This window comes from Arachis hypogaea, chromosome 13 (assembly GCF_003086295.3).
Source record: "Arachis hypogaea cultivar Tifrunner chromosome 13, arahy.Tifrunner.gnm2.J5K5, whole genome shotgun sequence".
Lineage (NCBI taxonomy): Eukaryota > Viridiplantae > Streptophyta > Magnoliopsida > Fabales > Fabaceae > Arachis > Arachis hypogaea.
Window position 1 is genome coordinate 3,858,881 of NC_092048.1, and position 23,789 is coordinate 3,882,669.

The 23,789-nt window shown below is 28.4% G+C and overlaps 2 protein-coding genes across 3 annotated transcripts; one reads left to right on the forward strand and one right to left on the reverse strand.

The window, feature by feature from the left end:
- Positions 1-686: 686 nt before the first annotated feature.
- Positions 687-7,103, reverse strand: LOC112736556 (tetraspanin-3). The gene is made up of 2 exons (XM_025786059.3): positions 6,331-7,103; positions 687-1,285 (listed from the first exon to the last, which is right to left on the reverse strand). The coding sequence occupies exons 1-2, from the start codon at positions 6,841-6,843 to the stop codon at positions 941-943; spliced, it is 858 nt and encodes a 285-aa protein (XP_025641844.1). The 5' UTR covers positions 6,844-7,103; the 3' UTR covers positions 687-940.
- A 4,305-nt stretch (positions 7,104-11,408) lies between these two features.
- On the forward strand, positions 11,409-18,857 carry LOC112736557 (interactor of constitutive active ROPs 3). 2 transcript variants are annotated; one of them, XM_025786061.3, is made up of 5 exons: positions 11,447-11,595; positions 12,958-13,020; positions 13,371-13,494; positions 16,465-16,639; positions 17,041-18,857. In XM_025786061.3, exons 3-5 carry the CDS (start codon positions 13,469-13,471, stop codon positions 18,646-18,648), a joined length of 1,809 nt encoding a protein of 602 aa, XP_025641846.1. In that variant the 5' UTR covers positions 11,447-11,595; positions 12,958-13,020; positions 13,371-13,468; the 3' UTR covers positions 18,649-18,857. The 2 variants fall into 2 exon arrangements, with proteins under 2 accessions (XP_025641845.1, XP_025641846.1); XM_025786060.3 differs by lacking the exon at positions 12,958-13,020 and having other exon boundaries at positions 11,409-11,595.
- Positions 18,858-23,789: the final 4,932 nt, after the last annotated feature.

Here is a 23,789-nt window from a genome sequence, read left to right on the forward strand (position 1 = left end):
AACGGCAAACAGATGCCACAGCAGATCAAGAGACGCGCGCAAGAGACGCGTCCCTCCCACGATCAGCCGACCCGATGACAACGCACAAGTGTGAAAGTCACGCGCCACCAATGGCCCCCACGGCCATCGCTGACGCGTCGGGGGCACTGTTACGGCCTGGCCCAAACTCGCGCGGGGTCGACCCGACCCGAGTTCTCGCCGGTCATATAATCCGCCTTCCGCCCGACCCGGACACGCGTCCCGTACGGCTTGCACACAGCCGAAGGACAGCGCTCTTGAGGGTATGGGCCTGGCCATTGAAGGGGCCCACTACTGACATGTATATAAGGGGGAGACTGGCTCTCCCCCCAAGGTACGTGACATTCACACATCATTCCCTCTCCGCCTGCACATATTCTGACAAGGGCGTCGGAGTGTCTTTGCAGGTGGCACCCCCCCTTTTTCATCAGAAGTGCTCGGGACCTCGCTCACCCGGAACCAGGAAACCACGGCCAGACGAGCTCCTCCACCGTCCGAAGCATTGACCTCAGGATCCTAACCCGAACGTCCGGTACCCGACCTACCGAACAGTTTCATAGACATGTCAGACGCGCTAAGATCTTAATTTTAGTAGAAAGGTTGATATTAAAACTATTTAAATATGTTATATCTATATAAAAAGGACTACCAATATACTAAGATTGGGGTTGAGGTAAATCATACATAAATCAAGTAAATGCTTGATTTCAACCTATTACAAAATGATCACAGTTTCTTCTTCAAAAGAAAAGCATAAGTCAAAGTAAACACAATATACATCAACCTTCCAAAATGAAAACTAAATTCATGTCACACCTATCTAATATACAAATAATAACAAAACTAAGTAACATCATCCTTTCTAAGGCTAGAAAATGCTAAAATATGCATGTAAAACTCTTTACCATCCAAAATAGTGGTCCTAAATATTTATTCTACTAGGTTGTGCCTTTGTCATTCTGGCTTCTCCGTAGGGTTCGTCGTTGTCCATCTTCCGATTGTTCCGAAACGCGGTGTATGCAATGATGTAGACAATTACGAGGATGATCATGACGATGATATTGATGACGGAGACCTTCCTCCAACTCTTCTTGAGACTTGCCAACACCCCGGCCTTGCAAGAGTCGCAGGCATAACAGAGCATCTCTTGGTCATTGCTCCACCTTGCGCAGTCCGGGTTGGCCGCCATTGCGCCAGACCCGATGTTCCAAACCGTTTCATTTTGGTAGATATAGCCACATTCTGTTGGAGGCTTGCAACAACCAGACTACACAAGAATAACATGTCATGGGATGGGAGTAGTAATTGTATTGCACATAAATAATGAATGTTACTTCACTTTTGATAAAGCCAAGTAGTAGATCTAAAAAGAATTAATCATGAACATCATGTGAATGAATTCCGCTAATTTACTAACTGCATTTCTACCAACTTCTGCCAACTCTTGTTTATAATTGTGTTTAATAGAAGTGTCTTTGTGAATGTGTCTAATAAAAATATATTTTTATAACTATGTTTAATAGAAGTGTCTTTATAGATATATTTTTAGATGTGTCTTTTTATATATGTGTTTAAAATATAATAATTAATAATTGTTGATAATAAATTGACAGATAATTTGTTAGTACCCTATACTTTTTATTATGTGAATCTATCAGCCTAAGAAATTAAGATTTTGCAACAATTTACTTGCAAGGATAAAATACATCATGATATTAGGGGCTCATTTTTTTGTTAAGCTTTTGGAGAACGTGTTATACATAGATATGAATAATGGGTGTGTTTTTAAACAATATGAAAATATTATTTTTTAATTTGAAAATATAAATCGGAGACAAGACTTTTGGGAGGTATAGAAAATTCCAATTTGTGAAGTGACAAATTCAAATTCGGAGGGTTACAAATCAGAGCCTCTAATTTGAGGTTTTTTTTTTTAAGGTTGAGAAATCGATAAGTCAGTTTTAAGATTTTAAAACATTAAAAAAATTAAGAAGCTCAATATTGGCCCTCCGATTTGTGGTCTTCCTAAATCGGATGGTCGGATTTGTTTCTAGCTGTTTTTCAAATTTCACGTTCCATGATAACACACAATGAATCAATAACAACGTATAACACCAAAGTTTCCTCAACATGTAAATTTAAAAGTGGATATTAGGTGATAAATTAAAAAAAAAAAACATCATTATATGCGTATATAAAAAATTAGTACTAAATCCCAGTTAATATAAAATACAAATACACATTAAAAATAAATTAAATATATACACTAATATTAACCTCTTTTGATATGACACTTGATATTTTTCTATTAATACTAGATTACTTCTCTTATTATAAGAAAATCAATATCAATATTATGTATAATATAACCTAATCTCATAATCATACAAGAGAGAATAATTTACCCTAATTACTAGCTATACTTTGTAAAAAATAATTGCTTAATGATCGAAATGACATGATTTCTAATTTGTCATTATCACTAGAGTCTCAGATGCTACGAAACAATAACCCTCGTTTTTCATTGCCCATGAAACATAATGGGGTGTGCAATACACTGCTTACTCACATATATAGCATAAAGATGAAAAAATGTGACTTCAGAAAAAAAAAAGGTTGAGGGAGACCTAGCAAATAAACTACATATATGTTGTTGTCTCTGAATCATAAAACAATTGACCATTTCGAAAAGCTTGCTAGAAATATCTATGTGATTCAAGAAGGTAATAAAATAATAAAATACATAATGAGTATAATAAAAATGTTTTTTTTTTTCCATATTAGTCAGTGGCATTCATGAATTGAATTATAAGAGTGATGATAGTGATGATTTTATAATGTTTTATACGGAATCATGTATTGCTACTATATTCTATACTTAAAATGTCCCTTTTATGAGATGCAATTTTTAATAGAACACCAACAGATTTGACCATATGGAAAGCTTGCAGGCATTTTTAATCATTGGCATACATGAATTATTGGAGTGTCAATACTATTGCTGCTTATATTGTTTTATATGCCACTCATGTAGTACATCTTTATTCTTATATTCTATTTTCAAATTTAACTTGTATCGCATGCTGTTATACAATACCATTGGATTTAATATATATAATAATAATTGGGCCGTATTTAATATATAGTAATAATTAGGCCATAATTGAGTATCGAAAAAGTTTTTACTTTTTTTTTTTCAGTTTATAGAAAATAGTAAGGTACCAACATTTTTTCGTAGAAAAATAACTTAAAAAATAGTTAATGTTAATTCAAATATAAAATAAATAAAAATGATTAATTATCTAATATTTCTTTTGTTTCTATATAATTACATTTTCTTATTCTCAATTTTTCCCCTCCTCCTCCCTCTTCATGTTAAGATTTCTTAGCTATCAATTTTTCATCCATTGTTTCCATTCAAACAAAGCCCTTAATAACATCTTGTTTCCTCACACCTTCTTAGATGATGTTGCAAGTTTCAAATGAATAAAGAGAAAGTTTATTATATTAACAAAAGAAAAAAGAAAAAGAAGGATATTATATCACCTAAAAGATAATTTATATGGATAAAGATAAAAAATAAAATAAAAATTTATGTATAGTTATCTTTATGTGAAGTTAATAGTTAAAAATAGATAAATTATAATTTAATTAAATATATCAAACAATCTAATAATTTTTAACTATTAATTTCATATAAAAATAACTGTACGTAAATTTTACCGTAGAAAAAAAAAAAGGGCAAACACTGAAAAAGTATAAATCGTATCTCAGAGAACATTCTTATGATTTGAGGAGAGAAAGCGACAACTGTTAGGTTATACATTCAAATCATGTTTCCCACTTAGAAAGAATAGAACCACAAAAAGGTACGAATGAATAATAATGGAGCCCAACCATATAACAAAGAAAGATTATTATTATTATTATTATTATCAATACTTTTTTGAGTAATTATTATTATCAATTCTACTCTAACTCTTCAAGGAAAGTTTGCAAATTGCAACCCCAAAAAGTTCTTATTAATTATGGCCAGAAAAGCATACAAAGAGAAAATGAAATAATTTTAGTAAGACGACAAACTCTTAAAAGTGTTTCGAAAACAAATTCCCTTGTGTTTTTTTTTTTAAATGTGTTATCATACAATGCTTTTTAATTTATGCTGACTCATAAAGTTTCAATTTCTTAATTAAATTTAAAAAATTCCAAATTCTCAAATATGTGGCCTAAATCATTATAATCCCCGCTCGTACAAAACACAATTCCAAATCAAATTTCAAGAGTTATTACATGCACAAATATCATATTATATGTTATAGAGTTAGTATAAAATATTTGCATATGAAACGACAATTATGCTTTGTGAGTACCATTAATTATTCAATCAGACAATCCATTTTAATCCCCGCCTTGTGCATGCAGCAACCCATTGGCCAGCGGCAAACCCTTAAATGGAGCTCAGTACCGCGACGGATTAGTCCTTGACCTGCCGGGTTGGGGGATACCGTGGGAAACCAAAAAAAAAAAAAAAAAAAGCCAGAATACATCACTGTCACTATGTCGTATATCATAAACTTTTTTTTTATAGTCTTAAACATAAGAAAAATCTTTTCATGATATCACACATTTTGGTTACATTATCTTCTTTTTCTCTTTTGATGCTGAGAAACAAACACACACACACAAATATTTATATTATAATTACATCAAATATTTCTTTTTTTATTTTTTAGTCGGAATTTCTTAATTCTAAACCAATATGTTTTTTCGTTTATTTTGTCACATATTATCATGAATCAATCACGGTATTCCTAAACCCGACAGGTCAATGACTAATCCGTCAACTTCATCCCAAGTTGGTTTAAAAAAAAAATCTAAATTGAATACCAATTAAACTCCTAATTTCTTATTTTAGCAAGCTTCTAATAATTTTTTTTCCACTTATAATAATAAGTTAAAATCAATTGGACCACCGCCCACAAATTTCGGGGCTTGATGGGTCAAAGCCCATCATCTTCACATGCTACACCATTTCAGCAGAGAGATCCACTACACTTGTTAAAAGTCAGAACTACCCCCATCAACTTCATCTCAATTATTATTTATTTGCCTCTACGTCACATATTTTTTCTTAAACTGAACCCTAAACTCACAACTTTTCCTTTAATAATAAGACAATTTGGATAATATATACAATGTTTTTATGAAATAAAAAAGAGAACATATGATATCACAATCTGCGGATGTCAACAAGTATTAGGTGCAATATAATATTAAACATGCTCTTCCCCCTACAAGGTGATAGTGATTTAAATTTTAAATATTAGAAAACATAATTATTGAGACTTTGAGAGTGCCTCTTGGTTATAAATATATCTTAAAAGCCAAATCTATAAAGTTTTAAATAAAATTTGACTCCAGTTCTATTACATACCCTCACTTTTTTTTTAATTTCTCCATTTATTCTCATATTCAAACCTAAAACATTAAAAAAAAACCCATATTTAAATATCTTTATGTAACTATAACAACCAAGTATTATTATTTTCAAATGAAATAATTTTTTATGTGAATATATATTAAAAAAAATTAAATCACTTGATGGTTCAACAGGCAAGTTATGAAACTATCAATTTAGTTTATGATCCTGGCAATTTAATTATTAAAACTAAATAAAACATATACACGCATAAACTGTTTTAAAACCTAAACAAAAGGAAAGACTCACAGTTAAATAATGTTAGAAAATAATTTAGTTAAATTATTTAATGATTTTTTATTATTAATTTTATATAAAAATAATATATTTACTTAAACAAAAATAATAATATTTTACAAAGGTGAAAATTTATTTATAATTTTTTATGTAAAGTTGATATTTAAAAAGAATAAATGACTATTTGTATTTATAAAAGATGAAAACATTGAGATATATACCCACATTAGATCGAAACTAAACTTATACTCATATAAGATGTCTTCCGTATGACAAAAGTATCTTACGTGACACTCCAACTCTCCAAAAACAAAGTACTTTTGTCACTTGAATGGCATCTTGCATGGATATAAGTTTAGTTTCGATCTAGTATGGATATATATATCAACAATTTCATCTTTCATAGGTACAAATGGTCATTTATTCTATTTGAAAACAGTTAGATAATTTGATAAATTTAACAAAATTATCATCTAACTATCCTCAAAACAACTATCAATTTTATGAAAACAAATGCACTTGAATCTTTAATTTTTGCAAATATAAACGTACTAAAAAAAGAAATGGCGATCTATGAAGGAAAAAAAAGAAGGTACCTGAATGGGAGAGAGGGTTCTAAGATAGAACATTTGAGGAGTCTCAGGAACTCCATTAATGCTTCTTCCCATTCTACCACAAACCTTAGAGTCCCTAACACACGCGCTTATCTTGGGCCAGTAAGCGTTGCTGGCCACGCGCTCCTCCAGCCAGCCCGAGTAGTCCTGAAGGTAGTAGTCCAAGTAGGCCCGGTTCAAGAGGGCCCGGCCCGATCCCTTGTCAGTTACAACATACGCGAAGATGATGAAGCCGATGAGAACCGCAATGACGACGAACATTACCACCAGGTAGAGACGCATTAGGAAGGTGTTGCGGTAACACGCGCCTGCGAAGCCCGCCAGTGAAACTACCATGATGCTGATTCCGATCACGATTAGGGGCCACTGCAGGAACCGGAGGCAGTCGGTCGTGCTGGCGCGGCTGCTCAGCCATATTCCGCCGCCCAGGATTGGGATCGAGAGGAGGAAAGTTAGGAAGTTTAGTGCTCCAATTAAGTGGTTGCTTGCTCTCATTTTTTTTTTGTTTTAATTTATGAGTGAGTAGTGAGTTTTTTTTTTGTTGTTGCTTGGATGAGAGTGTTACTTGTGGAGAAGCTAATTCTATTTCTTTGTATATATTGCATGCTAGGGTGGGTCACAAGTTGATTTGTAGGGTTTGATTAAGGGTTTAATTTAATTACCACTTTAGATAAGTTTTCTGGAATCAGCTAATCACTGCATCTAGGTTTACATGTTGTTTTCTAAATAATAAATTAATGAATGATAAATAAGATAAATTTTAATTGTTTGAGCTGATTTTTTAATTATCTTTTAAATGTTATTATTTTTTAAATAATTTAATTTTTTATGTGATAATAATTATTTATTTAATTATATTTATTTATTTAAATAATGATTATTTATGTGCTTATTATTAAAAATAGTTATTTTTAGTAAGATAATTATTTATAATTAATACGTATAAAACTTGTTTTATTCTGTTTTAGTGCATTAAAATTAAAACTTTTAAAAAATAAATATAAAAAGATAAATTATATTAATCTTTTTTATAAAATATAAATATATTTAATTTTCAAAAAATATTAATTATTAAATTAATTATTATGTATTTATGTACATTTATACATATTGATTCGTGTATATATATATATATATATATATATATATATTATATATATATATATATAAACTAAATAATCAGTTATCATAATATCAAACCTCTAATAGTAGAAACAATAAAATATATAATTAACTTATGTTAGTAGAATAATTAATTTATTTGTGTGTTTAAATAAATATTAAAAGTTTAAATTTTGCTTTATATTATAGACAATAACAGATTGATTTTTGATACACATGAAGTATTTTTTTTTTGGATATAAATTTTTTTAAAATATCTATATTTTTAAAAATAAAGACGGAATATACATATTTTCTTTTCATTTGTTGTTATATTTCTGACTCAATAAATTATAATTTAATGACAATAAGGACATAAGGTGTACCTACTAAAGTGTTAAATATTTAAAAATTATTGAAACAAAATTTTAGTCATTATTAGATAAAATTGTAACTTTAATTTATATTTTTTTTCATGCCTTATTTAATTAAATCAGTACTTTATGTTCATTTCCCATCGATCCTCATCACCAATAGTACTCTCTAAAGAGGGAGAAAAAAAATAATTTCAATAATATATTAACCAACTTTTATATATGGAGTTAATGATTATAATATCCCTCCATTCACACTGAGAGACCAGAGACTTTGAACGGAAGTTCCATTGGAAGGTCCATGTAGCAGAAGGTACAAAGAATGCAGGTTCATGTCTTTGTCGCCTTTACATTATAGTAGGGAAGTTTATGTGCATAAAAAATGCGACTATTATATTTTTATTTCTCTTAATATTTTATGTAATTGTCAAGTAGTATAATTATAAAAACAATCTAGTTACATATATGTCCTTTATAATAATGATGTACTGACAGTGTGTAGTATAATTATATCCAATTTTTTAGATGATATTTATGCGATTAATGTAAAAGATAGTTATATTTTACTAATATATATGATGTTACGTAATTGAATACACATATAAAATTATTTTATACTAATAGTGTATTAAAATTAAATTTTTATAATAAATATTATTTTAATATTAGTATTTTTTAACAATTAAATATATTTTTTTATTAATTAAAAAATAATTTAAATATATAATTAATTATTAATATTTGTATTTTTATATAAATATCAAGAGTATTTAATATATAGATAATATTTCATTATAAAAATCACTTGTATAATATTTTTACATTTATTTGGGTAAGAGGTATATATATGTGGGTCATCACATGCCTATCTTGCTGCAGTTTCAAAGGAACTGAGAGAAAATGTCAGTGTAGCTGCATGAAAATTTAAAGCTTCCGGATTTTATGGAGTGTGAACTATTATTATCGTCAAAGCTGTTTCTACCAGGAAATTTCATCTACATGTTACTAGACTTTTCCATTTTCTTTTTAATAAATGCAAATGACAATGATATATAAACACTGACATTTTAATAAATGATAGTAATTTATTGCTCCAATATGTTTTTTTTTCTGGGGGAAAACAATATTAAAAACGGTTAACAAGAAGTAATCATTTATATTTAATTAATCAGTTAATATATATTCTAAAAATACATACTAAGATTACAAATTAAAAAAAATTTTATGAAAAAATATAAAATTTAAAATTTTAATATATTTGTTAATTGCTATATATTTATTAAAAAAATTGAAACTCTCACTAATAAGTAATAGTATCTTTAATATGTACTTTTAGGATACATATTAACTAAAATTTTTATTCTTTTATATTAATTAACTCTTGCTAATTTTTTGTGTTTATTTTTCCGAAAGAAATTTTGTAGCACCACTACCAACCACAACTATGACTTTCTAATATTAATTAATATATTAAAAGTGTCTTTGACCTTTTGTGTACTGGTCTACTGGATGAATGATCTGGAACTACAAAACTGAGCTATTTGGAGTTTCACACAACCACACAAGTTGTTATTATATTCATTAAAAGGGACTTTTTTTTTTCTCTATGGGCTAACTTGACCCGAAAAGGCTCGTTTGTTTTTGTTTTTTGGATAATCTGCTTTTTTTCCTTACAAAAACTAAATGTTTATTGGGCCGACATAGATGGGTGACCAAATAAAAATTTTGTAAAAAACTAGTACTTGTAATAAAAAACAGAAGCAAAACCTCTCAGAATGACCAAACCAAAAATAAAAAAAAAACCTCCAAAAACTGATAACAATGTAAACAATGTCCCCTGATAAAAAAAAAAAAAGAAGAGAAAATGACAAATAAGTCTCAAACTATTGAAAAATACTTTTGACCTTCACAAAACTTGAACGGATCAGTCCCTCCATTCAAATGCCTCCGTTAGGGACTGATCCGTTTAAATGTCTCCGTTAGGGACTGATCCATCCAAATTTTGTGAATGTCAGAAACTTAAAAGTATTTTTCAATGGTTAGGAACGAAAATGTCCGCGGGACAGAAGGTCAGGGACCTATTTGTCATTTTCTCAAAAAAAAAAAAGTCCAAAACATATATATTTTTTAATATTTCAATTAATGTGATTTAAGATAGAAATGAAATGTTTTGATTTTTCTATTTAAAACATTAAAGTTTAAAATTTTACTTAAAAAAAAAAATCACGCAATTATTTGAAACATATATACTAGATGCATTTAAACAATTTTAATTGTTGGATTTATTCGTCGTCGATCCCAAGACACGACAAGAGGTAAGATTAATTAAATAAAAGAGTGAGAACTTATCAAAGTAGGCATAGTATTTGTGGAATAACATACGACGTACAAGTATACAACATACTCCATTTATGAAACTTCATTTCATTTGAGTGGTACATTTTATCTCTCAACATAAAGAGAAGACATCTTAATATAAATATCTCACAAATATTTTGTAAAAACGTAGTAAAAGGATTACATATTCTTTAATGTTACAAAATTTTCCTAAAAATGAAAAAATAATAAAAGTTAGTTAATAATTAATTCATAAAAAATTTAATTCGTTTTTTAATTTTTAAATATACAAAATATTCAACTGTTTTTTTTAGGTATCATATACAAAAAAGTCAACAACTATGTTAAGTATATATAAAAGTAATTATTAAATTTAATATTCATATAAAAAATATAATTATCTTTTTATTTATTTAATTATTCTTATATTTTAAAATCTCAATAAATTTATAATTAAATTTTATATTTTAAAATATTTTAATTAAATCTTTATACTGTTTTTTAATTTTAGAGTTAGATTTTTATTGTATTAAAAAAGTTAGAATTAATAAAATAAATTTTTTCAAACATACGTGTGTAAAGATTTATTGCATTTTTAGTTGTGATATTTTTAAAAAACTAATTATAAAATTAAAAATAATATAAAAATTTAATTATAAATTTAATAAAATTAGACACACTAATAAAATAATGAGAAATTGTTGGGATCATAAATTTTTAGTATTTTTTTATCATTATTTAATCAGTACAAATATTAAATTATCTTTAATAAATAAATTTTATTAATTTATGTGTATAAATTTTAAAAAATATAAGTATAAATTATATTGACTCATGCGTATAAAATTTTGATAAATATAAATATAAATTATATAATTTTTATATGTAAAATTTCTATAAATATAAATATAAATTATTATTAATTAAATACTAATAAAAAATAATAATATTTACTGATTATCTAATATTATTATAAAATAATTAAACATTTTTTTTCTTGTTATATGGACGGCATTTTTAGAAAATTTTTTAAATGTATTGATATATCAGTGTTCAATGATTTTTAACTGTTGATTTTAATTATAAAAAATATATAATATATATAATTAAGATCAACAGTTAAAAATTACTAAAACACCGATATACTTTATAATTAAAATCAACTATTAAAAATCATTAAAACATCCATACACCGGTATACTTGAAAACTTTCCCATATTTTATCTGAAGAGTATGAATATGATAGATGCGGACGCAAAGTCACACTTCAAACCAATTTAATCGCTGTTGGATGAAACGACAACCCTTTCAAAGTTACAACTTACAACCCTCTCACTCTTCTTAGCTTCCTTTCTTTGTCACTCTCTTACTCTCTCTCTTTCTCTCCTTTCTTCTTGGCTTCTCCTTTTCACGCTCTATCAGGAACAAAACAAAGGTCAGCATACACAACTCTCCAAGCTTCTTCTTCACTTTCTATGCTTTCAACTTGTTTTGCATTTACATTTTCTCTTTAAACTTTGCATTCATATATAAAATGTAAGCAAATAGCCAAATGGGGTTGAATATAGTTCAAGTCAATGCACATACATTACATTCTTACCTCACAAGATCTCAAAACTTCATATTAAAAAGTGGGTCTCTGCCACTTATATTTTTACTATTTTAGGGTGTCCACATTTCCTTGCAAAATTACTTTTTTTTTTTAATTTTTTTCTCAAAAAATTTCCGTGTAAAAACTATTTTACTTTAAGGAGAGTAAAAGAAAAAAAAAAGAAACTTCTTTTCTTTTAAAGCTCTCTTTTTGCTTTTCTTTTTTTTTTTTTTTCCAAAAGTGTCTTTGCTTCTAACTGATATATAGTTTAGTTTAGGAAACATTTCAAGGGTACCGCGGAGTATTGGTGCACCGGTACTCCCGGTTAAAATAATTGGAGCACCGGTTTATATAGTTTATTTTATATTTATTTATTATGGCAAAAGAAAAGAAAATGCGGTTTTTCTGCTTGATAATGTAGTTCAGGAGCTGCAAGGTTTTGTAGCTTTCATGTGTGTAAAGAAAAGCAGCACAGAGAATATATTAAAAAGAAAAGTGGATTCTATAATGTACTTTATTTGTCCCTTTGTTTGTGAGCTTCTTCCTCTCTTTTTTTATGCTTCAATAAATAATATTTCTCTAAATAGTGCATTCCTTCTTTCCACTTTTTAATCTCAAAATATGGGGTGTGTTCCCATTTTTCTACTATTTGTTTTTCCAAGGTTAATTAATTAATTAACTAAAATGTTTCTATATATTATCCATATATATACTTTTGTGGCAGAGTTAAATAATGTTTCTATGTATGGATCTGATTCCTCTTGTTTTTGTTCCCTATGAAAATCCCTTGTTCTTCTAATTTTTGGCGTTTTTCCCACTTTTCCCTCTTGAGTAACATAGCATGTTGTATTAGAAAAAAAAAAAAACTTTTTTTTAATGGTTTATTGTTTTTAAAATGCAACATTGAAATTTGAAACAATAATGATGTGAAAAATGTCAAAGAGTTGGAGCCAATTTGATCAATTGGCTTTCTTGTTTGGCAGACAGAATCTAAGTTTGAGAGTTTTATAGGTAATAAAATATATTTTTTCATACCAACTACAATTGGCTATTCCCTTCTTTCACGGCAATATTGGAGGATATTGAAATTTTCATTTCAATTGTGATTTTACAAAATACCCATTACACATGGATAAAATTGAAAATTTTCATGGTCTTACATGGGGGGTACTTTAGTAATTTCCTCCTCCTTCTATGTTGGTTTAGTTGTAGGTCCCTCTTGATCATAACTGGGATGTTGGAGCCTGAAAGACCTTATCATAGCATTTGGTAAAAAGTAGAACATTTTTTTTTCCCCTTAATTTTGTGGACATATGTGGTTTGAGTTTGACATATTCATAAAAATCTACTTCACTTTTTTATTTATTTTGTCATCCTATATAATAGTGGTACCCATAACCTAATATCTTTATAGTGAAACATTTTTGAAGGGTGGGGTACTTTTAGGGACTGAATCACTGAAATGTGAAAACCATAGTAATGAAGAATCTTGTGCATTTATGTCTTAAGGGGTAAATGGTTGATATGATAAGTAGTGCATCTCATATTGCATGAACACATTTATTTTCCCATAACTTCATCAACATTCACATTGGATTCTCTTGTCTCATTTTTTTTAGTCCTTGTGGGTCTGAGAGCATTGAAACAGTGAGGCCCAAATTGTGAACCCATTTCTCTTTTTGGTGGATACAAAATTGCAAGGGCAGGGAAGGAAGCCATGCAGACCCCTAACCCTAAGACAAGGTAATCTTGAAATGATTTATAACGCTTGCTTTTATAACCGTTAGCCCTAATCCAAATGGAATTTCAAGGTTTAATTTTTCTATAGGTCTTATTTGTAATTAGATCCTTATACTTTTTTTTCTTTTCAATTGAGTTTTTATACTGCTTTTAATTTTATAATTACGTCTTTTTCATGTTAAAATTGTTAAAATTAATTGAATATCTCTCTCAAAAAATATGTGATCAAAGATTTAATTAGGTTTTTAATTGTAGATATCTTTAATTTGCAGAGAAATATTTAGCTAACTCTAACATTTTTTTATACTAGGAAGGATCTAATTACAAAATTAAAAATATAGAAACCCAATTGAAATAAAAAAAAATAAAGACCTAATTATAAATTTGATAAAACTATAAAGACCAACAGAATAATTAAACCGAATTTTAATCAGCTCCATGGAATTGTTTAGCTTCATATATTTTGGATAAATATAAGCTTTTATATAACCCTTCATGTGGTTAGTAATAGCAGTTAGTGCCGAAAATGTTTTTTATTGGGCCTTCTACTAATAAATAAATACTTGTTCTTAATTTTCTTAAAGTTAGTTGTGAGTTCCCTTTTTGATAAATTTTGTTTAACAAAATAAGTCGTTTATTTTTATCTGAAGTTTTTTCCAACATTTAATTTAAGGTGAGAGAATGCAAGATTATTATTCTTAAATATTGTAATTTCTCTATATGTTTATTTTTAACAAAATTGAATTATATCATAGATTCAAATAATAAAAAAAAAAAAAAATAGTTGACGTGAAAACTAAGCTTGAATACCATTATCTTCTAAGACAGAATAAATTTTATCTGTCTAGCTGTTTAGATCGACTAGTGATTAGTGATTACTTAAGAAAATAGATTGATAATGATGGCTAAGCTTATTTGTCTCCTTAGATTAATGAGTAATTAGGTATCCCTATATCCTTTTTCGTTCAATTAGGCTTCATTACCCCACACCACTATAATTGCATTTTCATGTGTTCCTTTTTTAAAAAAATAAAACTAAAAACGAATTATTCTAGGGAAGACACAATTTGGACCACAATAGTAGTTAAGACTTGGAATAGATCCTCTCAATTTTTTTCTCACATGAAATGGTAAGGTATAATTTTTCACCACTAATTTTATAAATGAAACAAAAAAAAAACTATGCGAGAGAAAGCATTGAAGGGTTAGAGATGAGATATGACACTTTATTCCTTCAATTGAAAAAAAAAATTGAGAGGATTCATTTTCGTTACGGCCTACTAAGGAGGAAGATCTCCTTCATTAACACTAAGGTGTTTGTTTGATGAGAAAATGGGAGGAAGAAAAAGAACAGAAAAGAAATTGGAAGGAAAATAGCTATTTTATATTATTTGGTTGAATGAAAAAGTAAAAAAAAAAAAATGAATATTGTAAAAAAATAGGTGTGACTCATTAAATTTTTTTCCCTCCAACATTGGATGTAAAATAGGAGAAAAATGTACTTACTGTTAATATTCTAATATTATCCTCTTATTTTTCAACATATTTTAAAATATATAAGGATAAAATTATTTTTTCATAATATTATATATTATTTCCTTCCTTTTCATTTTATTTTCATCCAAACATATTAAAAAAAAAAATCTATTCCATTTCTTTTCTTTTCTTTTTCTTCCTTCCTCTCTATGTAGATAACTAATTGGATATTGTTGCATAGCAAAAATAACTAATTTTTAAACTTACTATTTAAAAAATTATTTAAAAGTAAGAATATGATTGAATGTTACAACCAAAATTAAATTTTGCTCCCTTCATTTCATATTAAGTGTCTCTTTGCATTTTTATTTTTTGTTTGCAAATTAAGTGTCCTCTTATAATTTCAAGAAGTCATTTTTACCTATTATGCCCTTCATTATTAAATAGAAAGAGTAACATAGAAGGCTAAAGAATTAATGGAGAGAAAAATAATACTAGAGATATTTTTTATATTTTTCAATAAAATTTTAATGATTATCTTAATACATGTGCAAAACTAAAAAGAGACACTTATGAAATGGAGGGAGGATTAATATAGTTTGAAACTTATCATAATCATAAAATGTTCTTTAAATAGCTCTTGGAACTTGGAAGACTACATTTTCAAAATGAATTTAATGAAGTTGATGACATTTACACCTAGCTACATTAGCAACACTTTATTGTGACTAATTGAAGTAGTTCTATCCACCCAAAAAAAAGGTTACAGTGTTTCTTAGGTAGCAGCATTAAGGCTGAGTTTGGGTAGACAACTTAATTAAGTTTCTTTTGAAAAAATAGCTTAAACAATAAATACTTATATTAAAAGTAGCTTATAAATAAGTTATTTTGTGTTTAGTTTTTTAGTTCTAAAAGTACTTATTTTAAAAGAAATGTGATAAAAAAAAATTTATTATGAGAGAAGTCATTTTTTTTAGAGAAAAGGACAAATAGGTCTCTGACCTTTTGCCCCACGGACATTTTCGTCTCTGACCATTGAAAAATACTTTTAAGTCCTTGACCTTCACAAAACTTGGACGGACCAGTCCCTGATGAAGGCATTTGGACGGATCAGTCCTTGACGGAGGCATTTAGACGGAGGGACTGATCTGTCCAAATTTTGTGAAATGTCAGGGACTTAAAAGTATTTTTCAATGGTCAGAGACGAAAATGTCCGTGCGACAAAAGGTTAGGGACCTATTTGTCCTTTTCTCTTTTTTTTAACTTCTTCATAAGTACTTAAATAGTTTCTTAGAAAGTTGCAATTTAATTTTAAAAGTTGCACCAGACATTAATACTACTACTTTTCATAAGTCAAAAAACTCAAAAAAAAAAAAGCTTTTGAAGCTTCCCAAACGGCCCTAATACATACTTGTTTTTGCACCTGCATTTTTGTCTTCTGGGATTTGGATTCAACAATGTGTACATGATCAACACCTCTCTTTGTTTTGATTTCAGAAATGGCGGATCCTCTGAAGTTCCTCATAAGGTTTCGCCGCGTGCGATGCGCCAACTAAGGCCTACCGGTCTAGACACAGACGCTGTATCTTCGTTGAGCCAAGCTAATAAAATGTCAAAGGAAAGAAGCCCTAAGATCGCCGACCGCAGATCGCCGAGAAGCCCTGTTCCAGAGGTAACTTGTTTCACAAGTAACATAATTATTTGGGATAACTTCCTTTTTCATTGAAGATTTAGGATGCATTTGGTTCGTTTTTATTTTCAGCGTTTTCTGTTTTCAATGAATCTGTTTCTTGATTTCTATATTATGAAATTATCATTGTTTTTTTGTGGAAACTCAAGTGCAATCGATTTCACGTGAAGTTGATAACTAAAAGCCATTAGATGAAAATTTAGTTAAATCGGTCAAATCATCTAACAGCTCTCGGCTATCAACTTCATGTGAAGTTGACTGCACCTGAGTTTTCACCTTGTTTTTTTCATACATTTACATGTTGAATCTTTAAAGCATCCTGTGTTTTGTAGTCATCAAAATTTTTTATAGTTCTAAACCATTATAATTCCTTGTTTCCTCAGAGGAAGCGCCCGAGCAAGATATCCGAATTGGAATCACAAGTTTCTCAACTTCAAGAGGATCTGAGGGTGGTAAGGGACCAGCTTATTCTGTCCGAATCGAGCAAGAAGCAAGCTAAGCAAGAGGCCGAGGATGTCAAGGATCAACTGTTAGTCCTATCAGCGAAACTCGAGAATTCGCAGAAGCAAATTCTAGAGCTCTCAGCTACTAAAGAACTTCATGATTCTGAGCTTGAAAAAACCATAGAAGAGCACGAATGCGAACTCGAGGCTTCTAGAAACCGGCTTTCAGTTGACTCTGCTGCACTTGCCTCTGCAATGAATGAAATGCAGCATCTCAAGGCTCAGCTTGGACTGACAGCTAATTGTGAGACTCAACAAATCCAACACATCGAATCGGCGGATACAGAGCTATTGAGCTTGAAGCAGAACTTGTCAGAAACTCTCTCTCTTGTGGAGGAAATGAAAAATCAATTAAGGAACTGCAAACAATCTGAAGCTCAGGCCCAAGCTATGGTCAATGAGACTTTGTTGCAACTTGAGGAAGCTAATAGAACTGTAGATCAGCTAAGGACCGATGCTGCGAAGGCCGTTGATGGCTACAACTCCATTGCTTTAGAGTTAGACGAGTCTAGAGCAAGAATCAACTCACTCGAGGAACTTGCGAGCAATCATTCTGGAAATTCTCTGATTGAAGGATTGAAAGAGAGCGAGGATCCTACTCCGATCGAAGGCGAAACTCATGCTTTGAAGGCCGAGGTTGCGCGACTAAGATCTGCTGTAGAAACTGCCGAAACTAATTACCAAGAAGAACAGATTCGAAGCACGGTGCAGCTTAGGAATGCCTATGAGTTGATGGAACAGATAAAATCTGAATCCAACAAGAAGGCATGCGAGTTAGAAGCTGAATTGAAAGCGAAGAAAGTTGAAATCGAAGAGTTGAAAGCTAACTTGATGGACAAGGAAACTGAATTGCAAGGTATTGTGGAGGAAAATGAGAATTTGAGTTCAAAGCTTGATGAGAGCATTGCATCCAAAAAGGAGAACAAGCTTAAACAAGAACTTAACAAACTCAATGAATGTGTGGCCGAATTGAAGGCTGATTTGATGGACAAGGAGACAACACTGCAAAGCATATCCGAAGAGAACGAATCGCTGAAATCGGAAATCAACAAGAGCTTGTCAGATGGTGGCAAAGTTAGTAAAGAGGAGGCTGCAGCAGAAGTCGAGGCGGCTAAGGCTGCAGAGCGCGAGGCACTCGCGAAACTTGGGATTGTGATGGAGGAGGCGGATAGGAGCAACCGGAAGGCTGCGAGGGTGGCCGAGCAGCTGGAAGCAGCGCAGGCGGCCAGCTCGGAAATGGAAGCAGAGCTGAGGAGGCTGAAGGTGCAGTCTGATCAATGGAGGAAGGCAGCAGAGGCTGCGGCGGCTATGCTTTCGGCCGGAAACAATGGTAAGATCACAGAGAGAACTGTTTCTTTGGACAGCAACAACTATAAACGGTCACCATTTGGTGAACACATGATGGATGATGATGATGACTACAACAGAAAGAAAAATGGCAACATGCTTAAGAAGATTGGTGTGTTATGGAAGAAGCCTCAGAAATAATTATCTTGTGTTGTAGTCATGAATATATTATTGTAATGTCTTGTGTTTTTTTTTTTTTTAATTTCTTTTTGTTTGTTAACTACCCTCTGCTTTGAACTGCACTGTAAATGCTACCTGGGTCTGAGTCTCAGTGTTTGTGAACTGAATTTGCAAATTTAGTTTAGTTTTTGAATGAATGAAGATCATTATTATGTAGTATGATCTTTCTATATCTCATGCATTATTTTCAAACTTACTCATTATGTGTGGATTGAATTAGGGTTAAACATCTCATCTTGGTAAGTTGACTAACTATAATTATAAGGTGGAAACTCAGGTGAAGTCGACTTCACATGAAGTTGATACCTGAGAGTCGTTGGATGAAAATTTAGTCAAATCAGTCAAATCATTTAACGGTTCTTAGATATCAACTTCAGGTGAAGTCGTGAAGTCGACTTCACCTGAGTTTTCACCTAATTATAATTAGAATTGTCTTAAGGTTAAACACAAGTATGATTTATATTAGGGCCTAGATACAAGATAAATAAGTGATGAAAGATAAAAAATAATTCAAAAAGATCATTTACAAGATGATCAACGGTCAGTAGTCTTATTATAAACATAATATATGATAAGATTTAAACATTGTTTAAAATTATAAAAAAAAAAAACTTTTCTTTTAATAATTTTTTTTTTATCATTTTTATTTTACAATAAATAATTTTATGAGAAAAAAATTAAACATAAAATAATTTATTTATAATCTATTTTTAATATAAATCCTTATATTTTAAATTTATTTCTTCAACCATTTTCATCACCTCTTTTAAATTTCAAGCATTTGGGTTAGTCTTGAAAATATTAATGTAATTTGTGGCTACTGAAAAGTGAAAATGCTCAACCTCAAAACATGTCTTGCATAGAACATGTGTAATATATAAGCATTGAAGACTGTGATAACTGACTGATAAGAAACTTGGTATTTTCTGCACTTGAACGTCATGCTTCACAAAATACTCACGCGTTTCATTCCAATTTTTATGGTAACCACTATGCTTTTTATTATCTTCTCAATTCACGCAATTTATTTGACCCAAAATATGCACTATATACCCAAAATGGAACTTGTTATATGAAGATTAAATAAAATTGGTCCAGAATCAATTGTCGTATAAAAGTATATATTCAGTATTCATGAAAAAATATGTTTATGCTATTATGAAGTGAGCAATGCTACATAATTAGCAGATATTATTATTTTTTATCAGTAATAATTTATATTTATATTTATAAATATTTTGCATACAAAAAATATGTAATTTACATCTATATTTATTAGAGTTTAGCACATTTTTTTTTCAAAAATAAAGAGACTCGAATCTGCAACCTCTAGATGAGTATGAGAAGATTATGTCATTTGAGTTTAGGTTTAGCACACATAAATCAATATAGTTTACACACATAAATTAATAAAATTTATTTATTGAAAATAATTTAATATTTATACTGATCAAATGATGACAAAAAAAATACTACAATTTATTGTCTCTAAAAATTTTTCTTATGAAAAATATATATAATTATAACCGTTAACTATGTTATTGCTGATATAATAATGAGTATATATTTAATGAATAAATATAGAGAATTAATTTTTAATTAATTAATATTTGTTAATTTTTTATTATAAAATTATCTTTTTAATTCTCAATTTTTGTAAAGATTAGGGTTAAGATTTTAGATATATGCTGAAAAGTAATTGATTCTTTAGTTGAACTCTATAATTTTAAATTTGAATTATGAAAAATGTAAAATATATATTTTATCATATAGAAATAGGAACTATTTAGATAAAGACGTTTAAAATGTCTTTTTTTAAAGATATTTTTTATTAATTAAAATTTAATACATATAATTGACTAAATTGTGTTATTTTTATCAAAATTAGAACAGATAAATTGATTTAGCCAAAAAATAAATAAATTACATCTTAAACCGATTTAAATTAATATTTTTTTTATAAAAAATAATTAAAATACTTTTATTATTATTATTATTATTTTGAGAAATGTACATCCTAACCTTTCTCTTATCTCTGTACCATTATAGAGTTAGGATTTAAGGTTCTTAAAATTAAAATAAAAAAAAATATATATTTATATATATATATAATAAAAATATTTTAGTCATTTTCTATAATAGAGTTATTATAGTTATTTGCTATAAAAAAATATTAATTTAATAAATTCAAAGTTTGGTTTACCGATTTTTTGACTAAATCAATTTGTATAATCTAAGTTTGACAAAAATAATACGATTTAATTGATTATATGTATTAAATTTTAATTATTAAAAATTATTTTAAAAAAATTTTTAAGTATTTTTATCTGAGTGACTTTCTCCAAAAATAGCCATAATTTATTAAGTTAAACTCGTAATAAGAGTTAGTAATATCATCTTAATGGTAATGATAAAGTCTAAAAGCCCTTTAATTATATGGCATATTGGCATGTGCATGTGAGCTAAATAAACAAAGAGATAGTGGTAGCTGAAGACTTTGACCATCAACACTTACTCCATTTTCGTTCTCATTTGAAGCCTCATCAACCAAAGTGGGTCCATTATTCGGTTGCGCTTTGAGGTGATTGCGACGGTCAATATAAACTATATATATACTTGATGGATAATATATAGTTTGTTTAATTTAAATTACATCTTTATTTGTCATAATCATGTAATTAAAATATCAACCTATGGCCCATCTCCACCTATCAATGTTCAACAATGTCTATCCTTATGGCACTATATCAAGGAGGACAAAAATGTAATCATATGATATCTCTCAACTAGGTGCAAGAAAATGACTTCTTCTTCCAATGCTATACAGCTGCTTTATTTTTGTTTTTATATGCATACATACACAATGAAAATATCACCTTGATTTGCGTTATAATTATCATTAGATTAGAGCTGAATTCAATTTAAATGAGATTCAAATTCTATCCCATTTAATGATAAATAATATGTAGGATAAAATTCTATTTTAATTTTGAATATTTAAATCATATTTTAATTTAATTTTTAATATTTTAGATATTTTATTTTTGTTTTAAAAAAATTTAAATGAATTTATAATTATTATATTATTAAATTTGACACGAATAATTAATAGAGTGATTATTACAACGCTATTAGTTGTTATATTATATTTTTTTGTATATTAAAAAAAAATTATCAAAAATTTTTTATAACATTTTTTCTTTTCGAATTTTTTTGTACAAAATTCTAAATCGTAATAATTAATTATCAACACTTTAAAATTAAAAAAAAATGTTTACATTAATAATCGTTGGTGTATCGATTTTATTTACAAACTAAAATCAAATGTTATTGACTTTTTAATATATGAATTATTTGTGTCAAATTTAACCGTGAGACAATATTAAATTATTTAAAATTTTTTAAAATTAAAATTAGTTGTATAAAACTTTTTTGAAGCTAAATATAATAATTAAAATATTAGAGACCAAATTAAAAATTAATCAAATTAATTAAGAACTAAAATAATATTTATCCTAATATATATGTAAATCAAACGATACTGTTTTATAACGTTTTTTTTTCTTTTTTCTTTTATACCGTAGAAACCAAAAAGTAATTCTCCAATAGTGACACCGTAACAAACCAAATTCTCTTTTTCTGACTTCATCGAATTCTTTTTGTTCATATTATTTCTACTTACTTTTGAGACCACAAAGATCATTTTAATTAAATTTATGTATTTAAATAGTGTACTTAAAAATTAGTTATTTTTATTAATATAATAATATACGATTAATTAATTATGTAAGAGTAAATTATTATTTTTGTACTTAACGTTTGTGATAAGTTCTAAAGTTGTCTTTAACGTTTCAATCGTCCTATTTAAGTCCCTAACATTTTAAAATTGACTCAATGTTGTCCTGGTCATTAGGAATCCGTTAACAGAATTGACGACGGAACAAAATTGAGACGATTTTAAAACTTTAGGGACTTAAATAGGACGAAAACGTTAGGGACAAAAACGATACATAAAATTAAATTTTTATCTTTCAATAATATTAATTTTTTACTATACATAGTATTCAATTATTTTTTAATTACGTCTAAATAAATTACACTTAATCACATTACTTTCATTTTAAATAAATTTATTTTTTTTATAATTTTAAAGAATTTTGATACATTAGAGACAAAAGGTATAATTTATATTTTATTGTATATATATTATTTTTTTTTTCTGCAAGTTTATATACTAGTCATTCTACAAACATTTCATGATAACTAAAAATTTTTAAGAGTAAAATTATAAAAAAATTAATTTATTTAAAATAAAAGTAATATGATTACGTATAATTTACTTAAATGTGATTAAAAAATAATTGAATACTATGTATAGTAAAAAATTATATTATTGAAGGATAAAATTAAAATTTATTTCTATGTATCATTTTTGTCCCCAACGTTTTCGTTCTATTTAAGTCCCTAACGTTTTAAAAGCGTCTCAATTTTGTCCCGCCGTCAATTCTGTTAACGGATCCTTAACGGCAGACAACATTGAGTCAATTTTGAAACGTTAGGAATTTAAATAGGATGATTGAAATGTTAAAGACAACTTTAGGACTTACTCCAAACATTGGGGACAAAAACATACTTTACTCATTATGTAAAATTCTTTTAAATTGATAAAGTATAAAATTTAAATTGTTATTATTATTACAAAAATGGAATTAAATTATGATCAAGTAATGTGCAAAATTTTAAAATTAACTAAGAAAAAGCAATTCAGTTCTAATTAATAATAAAAGTTAACATACAATTAAGTTAGGCAGAATGTTAATTTATGGTAAAGAATAATATTTATTTCTCTACTCAACGTGTTTACGCAGTGTTGTTTTCTAATGTAGAAAAATGTACACGTTAATCAAATTTTTTTATAAGGCGCCAAGAATCAATGTCCATATATAGTTATAAAATATTCAAACAATGATGTAACAAATGTATGTAGTAGCTCATGGTACATTGATTAATGGTAATGGATGCACATTATTTTATTTCAAATAAAATAATTTTGAGACTGATTACTGAAACAGATTCCATCACGCCCAAATCTTAACTCGGAT